At 44.8% G+C, this 12,889-nt stretch overlaps 1 protein-coding gene across 2 annotated transcripts in view; it reads left to right on the plus strand.

Annotated features, from left to right (window-relative positions):
* The first annotated feature begins 1,021 nt into the window (after positions 1 to 1,021).
* The window catches only part of UNC5C (unc-5 netrin receptor C), a 252,080-nt gene continuing 240,212 nt past the window's right edge, over positions 1,022 to 12,889 (plus strand). For both annotated transcript variants that reach the window (XM_027635934.1, XM_027635935.1), the window contains exon 1: positions 1,022 to 1,519. In XM_027635934.1, coding sequence (XP_027491735.1) covers positions 1,396 to 1,519 — 124 coding nt within the window. In that variant the 5' untranslated portion in view covers positions 1,022 to 1,395. The remainder of the gene's footprint in view (positions 1,520 to 12,889) is intronic.

Genomic DNA, 12,889 nt, shown 5'->3' on the forward strand with positions numbered 1-12,889 from the left:
TTTTCTGGTGTGGAAGGGGCGGGGGAGGGGAAGGCAAAGCCAGAGTGACTGGGAAGATCCCAGCCGCGCCTCCGAGGAAAAGAGCGCTGCTGTCTCTCACGCAGCCCGGCTTTGTGGGAACTTCTGGGCTGGAGAAGGCAACCTTCCTTGGAGTACTATGGTGTGGGGAGGGCTGTGGAACAACAGCCCCTGGCATTGACACACCTGGTGTGCGAGGTGCTGGATCTGCTAATGGCTGCAGACAGGCTGCCTTGGCTCTGCGAAGGGAAGGACAACTTCAAAAAAGAAAAACCCAATGAAACCCCCCAAAACAAACGTAAAAGCCCCAACAAAACCACAAACCATTAAAAAAAGAGAAAAAACCCAAGCCCTAGAAAGCAACAGTAAAACCAAATCGAGCCTTGGCTGAACAGCAAACCCGAGGTGTAGGCACTGCTACCCCACTGAGTGAGATTTGGTGAGTATGTGGTGAGGGCAGAGGCCAGGAGACAGCTTTTTAGGGGCGGAAGGGTAAGGTCTGGCAGGGACAGACCCCAGCCTTAAGAGAGAGGCCCTGGAGGACAAACGGCGAGACGTTTCCCAGGGATGGTGGGTTCTCCAACAGCTCTCCTGGCGCTCGCTCTCTCCCCCTGCCCTCTACCCTGTTGCTTGTGGGGAGAAGACGGGTGACGCCCGGCCGGCGCGGGGCTCCCCCACTCTGCATTTTATGGACCCCTAAAGATGTCCCGGTCCTCCAGAGCCCTGTAGGTGCGTGTGTGGGGGGGTGTCAGGCCCACGGGAACAGTGTGGGGAAGAAGGAGGCGATGTGGAGGGGTCCGGCTAGCGCAGCCCCGGCTCCCGCCTGTGCTCCCGGCCGTACCGCCGGGGCGGGCTGGGGGTGCGAGCGCGTGTCCGTGCGTGTTCGTGCGCGCACGTGTGCGCACCAGCATCCGCGCGCGAGTGTGCCCGCGGGTGTGCGCGCAGGGGGCGCGGGCGGGGGAGGCGAAAGGGGGCCGGTTCTGCGGCGGGTGGCTCCCAGCCTCCCCCGCCCCCTTCCCTCTGGGTCCGCTCCTCGCTCCAGCTCGCATTTTATCGCAGGCGGCCGGCGCAGCCCCTTCTCCCCAGCCCCGGCCCCGGCCCCGGCCCCGGCCCCCGCCCACCCCCGGGGTGGAGGCAGCAGCGCCGAGCCGCCCGCGGGAAGAAAGCAGCGCTCCGCCGGCTCCGCGCCCCTCCGCGGGGCCATGCAGCGCCCCTGTGCCCCCGGTACGAGCGCAGCCCGTCGCCCCGCCGCCCCCCGCGCCCCCTGAGCGCCCCGCGGGGGCTCCGCGCCGCTCCGCGCCCGGCGGTGGGACGGGGCCGGCACAGGCGGCACAGGAAAGCTCCGCGGCTCAGCGCGACTGCCCCGCTGCCCCGGCCATGGGGAAGGGGCTGGAGGGGACGGCGGCCCGCTGCGGGCTGGGACTGGGATACCTGCTGCAGACGGTGGTGCTCCCCGCCCTGGCCGTTCTGGGGGCCAGCCGCCCCGGCTCCGCGGCGCAAGGTAAGGCGATGGATGGGTGGATGGATGGATAAGGGTCGAGGCGTCCTCCGCGTGCGGGCTAGATATGCGAATTTATCCCGTAACTCCACCCTCCCCCGTGTTTGTATGTGCAAACAGTGCATTCCCCCGCATGCACGACCCCCGCCGGGGTCCGGCCGCACTGGCCGAGTCGGTTCTGCCGGTGCTGAGCCTGGCCGGGACAGGCGTTTCCCTGCACTCTGTCCTCAAGTGGGGCACGGGGAGCGGAGGGGGAAGTTTGGGCTGAAGGAGCCCCGCCGACAGCGCTCCGGGGCGGGAGAGCGGCGCCGGTGCGCGCTGGAGGGCTGGCAAGGTGCGTGGGAAAGGCAGGTGCGGGGCGGGTGTCCCTCGGCAGCGGCGCAGCCGTGCCCCGGGGCTCTGCATCCGACGGTCATTCTCGAACCCCTCCATCGCCCCCCACGCCCTCCTTCTTCCTGCCTAGAACATGATATACCCGAAGGGAGTTACCGTCTTTCTGTGTTTATGTTTTGGGATTTTGTTTCCCCTCCCGTGTCGGGGATTCTGGAGTACATCTAGATCTGCTTTCCCTGTGGCCCTTGTATAAATTCCTCTTTCCAAGTGACAATGTCCTGATTCTCAGTGCGTGTTTAGGGATGTTTGAGAGCATCACAAGGAACCTTGTCTCAGTGTGGCACCCACCCGGCAGACAGCCACAGCAGGAGGCTTTTTCTCCTGCGAGCTGATGCTGGACAAACTTTCTCGGTGCTTTTCTTCTTTCTTCCCGGGAGTTAGACTTAATGTGGAAATGTGTTGCTTTTGTGGTGGACTGGAGAGAGAGAAAGGTTGTTGCTGCATGTGGGCAGAGCTGCATACAGCAAGGATGTGTGGGTTTGCTAAAGGACTTGGACATCTCAGTTATACGGCTAACAAGAGAAAAGGAATTTTAGAAGCTGTTTTATTTTGGGGGTTTTTTTGTCCATATATGTAACCAAGAAGTAATAATACGCACCGGAGTTTTGATTTAGACTTGCTAACATAATGCAAGTGTAAGAATGCTTGGGTTTTCCCCACATCATTTCTGTGGAGAGGCACTTGTGAAAACTGCACAGATCTGACTCTGTGCTCTCACCTAGCCATTACAAAGTGCACTCTCCTGTGTAGTCTCTCTGAACCAGAGCAGTGGCAGTGCTGATTGCTTTGTGTCTCAGTGCCCCTGGCAGGCTTTTGGGAGCTGTAGGCTTGCTGCTAGTGGGCTGGATGCACTGAAAATCATGTCTGTGCATGGAACGGTGTTAATCCATTTCCTACTGATACTTACTCCATCCTCAGAGTCACATCCCCTTGCTCATACCAGGCATTTATCTCATAGGAAGATCAGAAATCTGGTCATAAAAAGGGGGTGGCAGAGAATGAAAGTACAAAAATGTGCTATGCATTATGCCACGTTTCATCTGTGTCTTACATAGTTTCCTTTCCCTGGTTGGTTTCATGTTCAAGATAGGACAGGTTTGATGTTTTGTATTTAAAGCTTTTAATAGTACCATGTGTATGTAGACCTAGATGTCAGTACATATCAGTCTGTGTAGATGGAGAGTGTTGAAGAACATCCGTTCAGATAGTTAGACCTGGAGTGGAAAGGAGCCTGCCTGCTCTGCTAGCAGGATCTGGGAGGTTGCATGACAGATGGCCTGAGTGGGGAAGAGAGGACCCCCTGCGTTCAGCTGTTTCAGAGTGCTCATCTCAGTGCCACAGGGCATACCTCACTCACACTCTCGGGTGGTTTCTCCTTTCCACACTTATCCTCCGTAACACAACGCTGTGTGCCAGAAATGCCATGAGGGGAGAGGAGCCAGGCCCCTTGTGCCTGCACTGCAGAGGGCGACTCATGTAGGACCTGTAACAGGACACAGGTGTGCTCACCTACCCAGAAAGGGACAGAGAGCTCTTCAGCAACACTTCCCAATGTACAACGTGTGATAAACTTCCACAACACAGTGGAAAATCCAGAGAATGTTGGAGGGATATAGCTATTTGTCTTGGGCTTGTTTTTCCATGTTTACTTTTATTTATATTTTCCGTTTGCTAGGACCAGGCACAGAATTTGGGTGCAGATTTTGGCATTTTTCCCAGAGCTGAGGGATTTTCTGCTTGGAGTGTGCAGTGGGGATCTTCATGTATGTGTGTATGTGGTGCTTCAGCGAGGCAATGAATCAACAGTTTAACTATGCCCTCTTCAGGAAGTTTCCTCAGCATATAGCACTGGGCAAAGTTTTCCCTCTGTTTTATTTATATGTTTCAAAAACATATATGTTTCATCTCCATTCCCGAAATATCTTTATCTTTTGAAGCAGGCTAAGAAAGCTATGGGCATTGCTGGAACTTCTGCTTTCATGCTTTCCTTTTCATTGCCGGGTGGAAAATGAATTTATTAACTGAGTAGTTGGTGGACCAACCCCCCACGATCCCTGGCAGATTCATAGCACTGCATCCCCTTGTCCTCCTGTGAGCTTCTCAGCAGACCTAAATACACTTTTTGTTTTATTATTTCTTCTTATCTGAAGCTGTCTAAGTATTTTTCGGCTGTTATCAGGAGAGAACAGGAAATGGCCACAATGATAGAGACAGCCCTTAATTCTCAAAGTGGTGTGAATGAGGCCAGAGCGATTATCAAGCCAGAATCAACTCTGGTCTGGCATTTCACTGCATTCACTATGCCTCTATGATGAGCTACATCAGAACGAGAATTTAAATGTCTCAAACTGTGCCCATGCCTGGCATTTCAGTGCCATCTCCGTAAGGGCAACTTTTCCTTTGGCTCTTCAATCAGCAGAGACTGGGTTTCAGCTGTTGTGCTTTCCTACCCTGCCCCACTTCCCACCTCTCAAAGTGTTACCCAATTATAATGTGGCTCTCACCTTTTTGGTGTGTAGGTGGGATGAAAGGGAGAGTCAGGCTATCTATCTGTAGTGACCAGCGTGGTTCAGACAGCTTTCTGGGTTAATAACAGTGGTGTAAAAGATGGATAGAAAAGCTAAAGGGACTACATATTAATGAGGTTGTGTTTCATTTGTTCCTTTACAATAAAAGACTGCATTTTTTTATGCTTAACCCCTCAAACCTAATTAAATCAAAGTGACAATTTAAAAAGAAAACTGTAAAGGAACCATATGTGCAGATATTTTTCTTGCCCCAGCGTAGTCTGTATTAGCAACAGCAGCAGTTTGAAAATGCTTAGTGCGGAAAAAGTGAAATATAACATGTGAATGTACTAACCTTTTGGGGATGCGTTTCCTAATTAAATACCTAAACACGTCTTGTTGAAGAAAGGGGGGGGAAAGGACTTAATTATCTTGATGCATCAGTAGATCTCTTGTATTTGATCATATGGGTGTAATAGTATTTGTATTAATAAAGCAAGAGCCAAGTAGTATTTTGTTGTGTATGAATAAGGCCCTTTGAAACATTAATCTGTTTTAAAGCGATGTACTGTGGCAGATTTCAATGATGTTGAGAAGTTTGAGCTGGCCGTGGTGGTCTGCATTGGTCCTGAGTAGCATTTTAGTACGGCAGTACTCGTTGCTGAAAGCAAAGCAGACACAAGGTTTCCTTTGCTGACTGAGGTGCAGTTTAAGCAGGATTAAAATTAAGTGGATGGATCTGTCTGCAGAGGAGTGATTCCTCCCTGGGAACACGGGAGTCAGAATCTGGGCTCTTCTTCCTCTGGCTCCAGGCTCTAGCAGTTGGTTGCAATAGTTATGGAAAAAGTATATACATCACATCCTTCTGATGGCTCTTCAGCTTTACTGTCAGTGTCATCTATTCCTTTGTACAGTAAGAATGCCAGACATTTGCACAGTTGTTGTGCATGTTTGCACTTAATCATTTTACATGGATCACTCACTACACAACTTTATTTTTCTTCGGTAACAGTCTCAAACCCCAGTTATTCACTATATTTTGGGAGTAGCTTTGTGTGTGACATCCAAATTCAGAAAAAGGAAACAGCATTAACCAAATGAAAAATATTTTCCTAATTTAATTTTCCAAATACACTACATCTGAAAACAGGAATACAACTCTGTGCCAAGGCCAGGCAAATCACTTCCATAGCTGGTCTGTGCAGTAAGAGAGGAGAAAATGTGGATTATATTTATTAGATATTTTCAGGTAGATATCTTTATTTTTATGAAAATTGAAGAGAGGTCTTTTGAGGCACAGTCTGACCAGTTCAGTTGAATAAGGTACAGAACAACATCAGTTCCTATTGAAGGTGAGAGAAGCCCAGGCTGAGTAGGACAACAGTTTGGTATTTCTGTGCAGTATACAACCAGAGTTTTGTGCACAAGTAAAACAGTAAGGAGAGTTATACTTTGAAAAGTGAAGCTACATTTATGTCACACTACCAGCTAAACGATCTTGTTCGGAGTAACCCGTGTATAGTGTATGGCTATATTTGTTGATTTCTGGTTCTTTCTGGATTTTACATCATCAGACTTTTGAGGAATCAGTTATGGTTACTCTTTCTGCAAAAAGGCATAAAAAACTACTTCAGCAGCTCATCAGAAAAATATGTTTGAATTGCTGTTGCAAAGGGGAATTCTTGGGTAGATTTGCATTGCTCAAAGTAGTGAACAGTTTGCTGTGATTTAGTCAAAGAGTATTGGACTCAATGTGAGTCTCAAATGCTCAGATTATTGGTTTGTTACTGCAGGCTATCTTTGAAAAGAAAGTTAATGTAATCATGGATGTTCTGCCTATGGAATATATTTCACATAACTATCTGTGTGTCCCTATAGGAAAAAATGGCTTTAGTTTTCCTTCTTTCTTCCCTTAAGGGTGGGGAGAGGGCTGTGCTAGTTTGTGGAGTGCACATCTTGTTAGCCACCCAGTGGAGGTATTCAAGTCTAGCAGGCAGCGATCTTGGCATCGGTGCCAATAAAGCAGTAATTACACCGTCTGTCATTTTCATTAGCTGTCTTTGCTCCACATTCGGCATGGAGGTATAAAACAGCTTTTAAAGTATAAGTCAAGAATTAAAAGCCAGGAGTAAGAGACAAGCAGTGGTTTTCCAGTTGGCTATAACCTCCATCAGCACAGCGTCAGAATAATGTTGTGCAGAGGCACAGCTTAGTGCCGACTGCTTCCAAGGGCTGAAGGAATGGTGGTGTTTTAAGTGATTTATTGTGTGTGCTCAGTAGAGTCCAGTCTCGTGAGCAGGCGCCCCTGGATCTTTCCGTCATAACGTTATCCAATAGGCGGTCTGAAGGAAATGTTATTAAGTCTTCTGGGAGGCAAGCTGTATTCAAAGAAACACTTAATTTGCATCACTTGCAAGCAAGCATTTGAAATTACGCTAAAAGGGAAGTGGTTATAAAGAACCTTACGCAGAACAAATAGGAGCAACAAAATTCCCCTTAATTTTGGACATGCTTTATTCCAGTGTGTTTACTTTAATGGGGTCATCTGCAGGTACTCCAACTCCAAACTCTGCTGCTGTGATGGGGAGCTGATTTATTGAGTATTGTTGTTGCTTTTGTGATAGGTTTGCTTAAACATTTTGCAGAGCGTTCATTTTGTGGTTATTGTGTTTAGATTTATCTCTAGGGTGAGGATGTAGCATAAAACTGACTGTGTGCACGCAGGCTGGAGAAGGTAAAAGAAAGCCCCAAACTGTAGTTTTGTTCCAGTTGTTTTCCTTGAGGTTGGGTCTGATTGTACAAACAATACACACAAGTAAGAAGCAAAAGCTGCCAGAGGTTTTCCCAGCTTTCAGTAACCTCAGAGATGCTTGTATATAGCTTTCCCCCTAGGTAGTCGTCACCAAAACAGCTTCCTGTTTGCTTTTATGACTCCATCCCAAATCACATATACGTTAAGCAGGAAACATGGGATTTCCTCCCAATTCATCAAATGCCGGGATTTGGGGAGTCCCTTTATAGCCTGGCACATTATCTAAAAGTTTGAGCTGGGGAAGAAAGAGCTTCATGCAAAAACAGTTTCACTTAAAAATATCCTTTTTATCAACATGGAAAATTTAGGGGAAAACAGAAGACAGAAGAAGATTCCTTTTTGTTTGTTTGCTAGGGCGAGGTTGGAAAAAAAGCAAGAAACCTTAATCAAAACCAGAAAAGATTCAGTTATTTTAGTGAAAGGGTCAATTAAGCCCTGAATATTTACCTTACTGACCAAACTCTTTGTATTTATGCTCTCTGAAAATCTGTTAGGGTGTTCAGTGAAAATGAAATTTACATTTTTCCATATATTTCAACCAGCCTAGTGAAAAACCTCACTGTTAAACTTGATTTACAGTCCTGGTTAAGCACTGGTTAGGGCATATATTCACAGCACTTCCTAGATCTCGCTCTCTTCTCTTTGGTTTTTGGAAATCATGCTGATTTTGCTGTCATGTAAATTGAGATAGAGACCCAGACATTATCCTTAATTCCACCAGGCAATGTCAGGCAATCCTGGGTTTAGGTGAGTAACTTTACTGTTCCCCAAATGCAGGCAGTGCTGCTGTAGTTTGCATGACAGTCTAATAGTCCCATCAAGGCAGGGACATCAGTCAGTATGTGATGCTGCAGTGAATCAGCACCTCCTCAAATTCTCACTTTCCTTTTTAATGACTCCTACACAGGCAGGACAGGAGAGGCACCTGAAGAGCTGTGCATGCTCATCTCAGTTGGTTATACCTCACATAGGGGACATCCACAGTTAAGTTCTTAGGACAGCTTTGCTACATATTTGCATTGCTAAAGACAGTGGGAAGTTCTTATTTGTCACATTGCATTAGATGTTTAATCTCTAATCCATCTTGCTGGATTTGGAGGTTTGCTATATTTATCACCGTTTGGTGGAAATATCTAAGGGGAATTGCCGAAGGTTGCAGAGCAAATATGTAAGGAAGCCAAAACACAAGCTTGAGGCTTCTGAGTACCCAAGACTGGTGCTCTGGTTCATCCCACTTCTTATCTGACAGTCCCAATGAGGGATACTACAGAGGGAATGCTATGTTGAAGGCTCCCAGATGCCTTCCCAATGTTGTATTTGTTGAGTTTCACTGATGATTTCTTTATATCTTCTGGTATCTAGAAATATGTATAAAAGGATATTTTGGTTTAGGAATGATACTCCTCAATTTAGTGCTCCCACTGAGGCCCTCCAAACTATGTGCTGCTCCCTCCTCCCCTTCTCCTTCTCCCTGTAGTGGGAGGGACAGGACAATTGGAGCCACAAAAAGGTAAAGATCACGGCTGAGGTAGAACAAATTATTGGAAACAACAAGATAAGAAAATGAACAGTAATAGCAACAATACTAATGACAGAGGGTAAAAGAAAGAGGCAAAAGATTGACACAGAACGCTGCCCCCCCAACAATAGCAACACCTGACTGCTCCCTCTGCCGTGCTAGGCTGGTCCCTGGAAAATGATGTGAGGTGGTTTGTAATAACCTCCAGGTCCTAGCCATGTCCCCTCCTGGCTACTGTAAAAATTAACTCTGTTCTGGCTGGAACTAGGACAAAGGAAAAGTGAAAAAGTATATGGTGTTCTTCAGGAATAGGGATGCTCCCTAGAAGGTCTGACTTTCTGGTGGCAGGCAGTTTGGAAAGGTTTGCTTTGCCCAGTGAAATCCACAGTGTTATCTCAAATTTGGAAGGAGGAAGAGCAGATCCAGTGCATGAGTTGATCACTGTTGTAAATGGAATAGGGATCACTGCCTTGGGTTGTTTTGTTTCATTTGAGTTTAATCTGCAATTCAGGACTATGTTATTCAACTGTACTTCATTTGTCTGAATGAACGACTTGCGCTCTGAAGGACCCCATTGCCTTACCAGTCATAAAAGTTATGAGGTTGCCTAAGCAGTTAAATCAGTATCATTTTTCTCTTGTTGTGGTAACATTATCAACAATAATGCTAAAGGAGCTCATATAGATTTTACTGGCTTGGCAACAGCTGAGCATTTTCTTGTTAGGTAGTTCCTGCCAATCCCTTTTTAGTTATTTTCAAGAAGTAAAGTAGCTTTATTTCTTAGTCTCATATTGAGTGAGAGGTTGAAATGTTAATCTCTGTGGATTAACAGTGTATCCTTTGAGAAAAAGGAAAGCTTGCGTTTTTCTTGGTCCCCTGAGTGCTTGATGCAATTGTTTGAGAAATCTTGAATTTCATCATCTAGATACAAGGAAATGTGCAAGTAAGCCTTGGACGATCTGTCAAATGAGGTTGACTCTATTGCAGCTGTTTTGGAAACTTCTTTGAACTGAGAGTTGTTTCCCAGGTGTTTCTTTGCTTGATTTTAGTGCATTTCATGTGAGACAGTGAAAAGTGATCACCACAGGATTATTAGTAATTCAGAGCTTCTTGGAGAGCTATATTCCAGACATAAATTTGCTAAAATAATGGAACATGAATTGCTGCACTTTTATGATATGGTGTATTTATTTATTGTTTAAATACATCACTTGTCTTATCCAGTCCCAACATATGTGTTTATACTGGAAAGTTTACACAGCGAGTGAAAATAATAACATGGTCTCACTGAATGAGGTTAATTGCAGTTCAGTCATACCGAAATCGAGGAGTAAGAAGTGGGACAGAATAGCAAGCGAGACTAATTCTGTTCTCATGTGCATCGGATTTACCTACACTGACTGAAGCACGAGTAATTATCAGGAGTTATCCAAATACAGATATGCACAATGTCTTAGTGTGAATTAATTTTCTCTTTCAGTAACATATCTCCATGTTTGGCAGCTGCTCATGGAGTTAGCACAGATGTATTCCCTCTCACCTTTCCCTACAGCATCAAAAACTTCATGTGTCTGCCTCATTACTCTGCAGCTCTACACATACAAAAGATGAGTGGTCGTGACTAGCAGTGAATAGCTGGAGCTAACAGGATAACAGTGAGGTGTCCAGACTGAAATTTTGGGTTGTCTGCATTCAGATGAGACTATAGAGAAGTCTCTGCTGCTTGAACCTTTATTAAAGTGATAAAATTCAGTGGTGCTTTCAACTAGGAGGAGAAAGTTTCCCCTGTTAAACCTGTTCATTTCTGAAAATCAGAGTTGACTGTGGAAACTAGAAGTCTGTCTGATTAAGGAATGGAGCTGTAATTATATGGGGAAGACTGCCCTTCTATGAGTGCCATTCACAAAAAACCTTGCTGAATTGTCTCATGAAATACTGGTATTCCTTGCTCTAAGCTTTTTGGCCTCGAAGCTGCACTAGTTTTTGGCAAGTCATTGTCCCCATTACAAATTCTTTTCATGCAGAAGTTGCAAACATAGCTTTAGGGACTTCCTTTCTGCTTCCTCACCAGTTTCTGAAGGTGAGAGTAACTTTTTTGGTCCCTTGCTCAAATAAAATGCAGCAATCTTCTTACACAGCAGATTTCTGATGGCAAGAATATGAGTCCTGGTTTTCCTTCTCTTCCTCATGTAAAATAACTGTGCTGTAGCAAATAAGAAGTTCCTAATTTCTCAGTTCCTAAGTAACTAGAAAGTTTGTAGCTAGAAAGTTCAGTACTGGGATGTGTCACTTTTACTATCAGTTTCCTTTTGGTTTTGTTTTTTTTTCTAATGCCTAGTGCTTCCACCAAGAATAGACATATGGTGCATAAGGCCAGGTTATGACCACCAACAAATATAGTTCCATTAATTTCAAAGCCAGAACATGTCAGAAGCTGATCTGATTCTGTATTAAAAATATGCTGACACAGTAGAGTGAGACTAGGATGGACAGACCCTGATCTCATGTTATTTGCTGGCAAGTTTTTTTGTGGGGTTGTTTAGGGCTTTGGGTTTTTTAAGCTAAATAATTTGAGTAACTTTCCATTTCCCTTATGTATACCAATGTGACTCTTTGCTGTAGAGAGATTAACACAGTGCCTCACTTGAAAACAAGCTGGGGAGATTCTTTCAAGTAGATGTTATTTTTTGTTGCATTTCATCACGATATTTCAGATAAGAACACTGAGAGCCAAATGTGGCCAACCGAAGGCAGATATCCATGTAAATATCTATTACACAGAAATGTGTGGCAATTTCCTGCCTTAGCATTCAGCTTTTTTTTAACTAAAGACCTCTACTACTAAAAGCATGGGCTTCGAAGGCCTGAGTTAGAAGTGCAGCATGGTAGCTGATAACAAAAGTGGTTGTTATCCTGATTTCGGCAGTAGAATGAGAAGTGCCATATGCCTTTCATGAGCACTGGATAGAGTGAAACTGTTTAGCTGCTAACTTTTGTCCTTTGCTTGTCCTGAACTATTTCTGTGTGGATCTTTTTCTTCCCTCCCCCCCCCAACTGAATTATTAGTTCTTTGTAGTAAACATGGCTATTAGATAAAAGCTTCCAAATCTTAAAAAAATAAAAAAGGCCTAATTTACTTACTTACTTTTTAAACATTTCTATCATTTCTGTGGTCTCAAGAGGAAAGTTTTAAATTTGCATTTATAAGAAACATTTCCAACAAAAACTGAATTAAAATGACAAAGTGACATTGTGTGGACTGTTAATCTGCTTTGTTTTACCGATCAGCTTATTTTACCAGTACTCGGTTTCATTGCCAAGATCCTTTCTCTTAGGGAAATCAATTGATGGCAGTATCTTGATCAAATTTACTTTCTATCTGATTGTTTTCACTGGACTGCTTGGGATTTACTCACTGGAGCAAGACAAGGAAAATTTGGTCTTTTGTCTTTAAAGTTTTGTATCCACTAGTACCAATGCAGAACACATTTCACTCTCGGAGGCCAGGCTGAGGTTAAGTTGGTTTTAAAGATAACAGTAGATTCCAGCGTCCTTGCATTTGTTTTGTATTTGGTGACAGTCACTAAATCAGAGGAAGGAATGTTCAAACAACACACTTGAGGAAAAGTGATTTTTATAGAAAGGGCCCATTCCTGCTAATAGCCAGTAACTGCACACAACCCCACCGACATTAAAAGTCCATTAGCTAAGCCCAGTTTAAACACCAGCTGATGCTATGTCAGCTAAATGTATATTGGAATTTTTCATGTAACACAGCAATAGCACTTCTGTAATTTTTCTGAAACTATGTACATTAAGGAAAGCAAATGTTATCTGATAGTAGTAAGATGCAGAGTTCACATTAAAGCAGGGAGAATTGTAATCAAACTGAAGTCACCATCTGGTTGCATTAACAAGAAACAAAAATGGTTACAAGTAAAGCAGGGAGTGTCAGGTTTCTGAATTAAAGCTAGATTAACAAATCTAGTGTACAGGCTTCTGTAATACAGGATAAGCACAGAGCTGCTTATCTGCTTGGTTTTTTATCATTAAATACATTATGACCTTGTTTAAGAAAAGTTTACACTGAAGTCAATAAGATGGTTTCTCATGTGGAGCACTAGGTTGGCTCGGAAGATTGT

The sequence above is a fragment of the Corapipo altera genome, unplaced genomic scaffold (genome assembly GCF_003945725.1).
Source record: "Corapipo altera isolate COAL_440 unplaced genomic scaffold, ASM394572v1 22b, whole genome shotgun sequence".
In the NCBI taxonomy this organism is placed as follows: Eukaryota; Metazoa; Chordata; class Aves; order Passeriformes; family Pipridae; genus Corapipo; species Corapipo altera.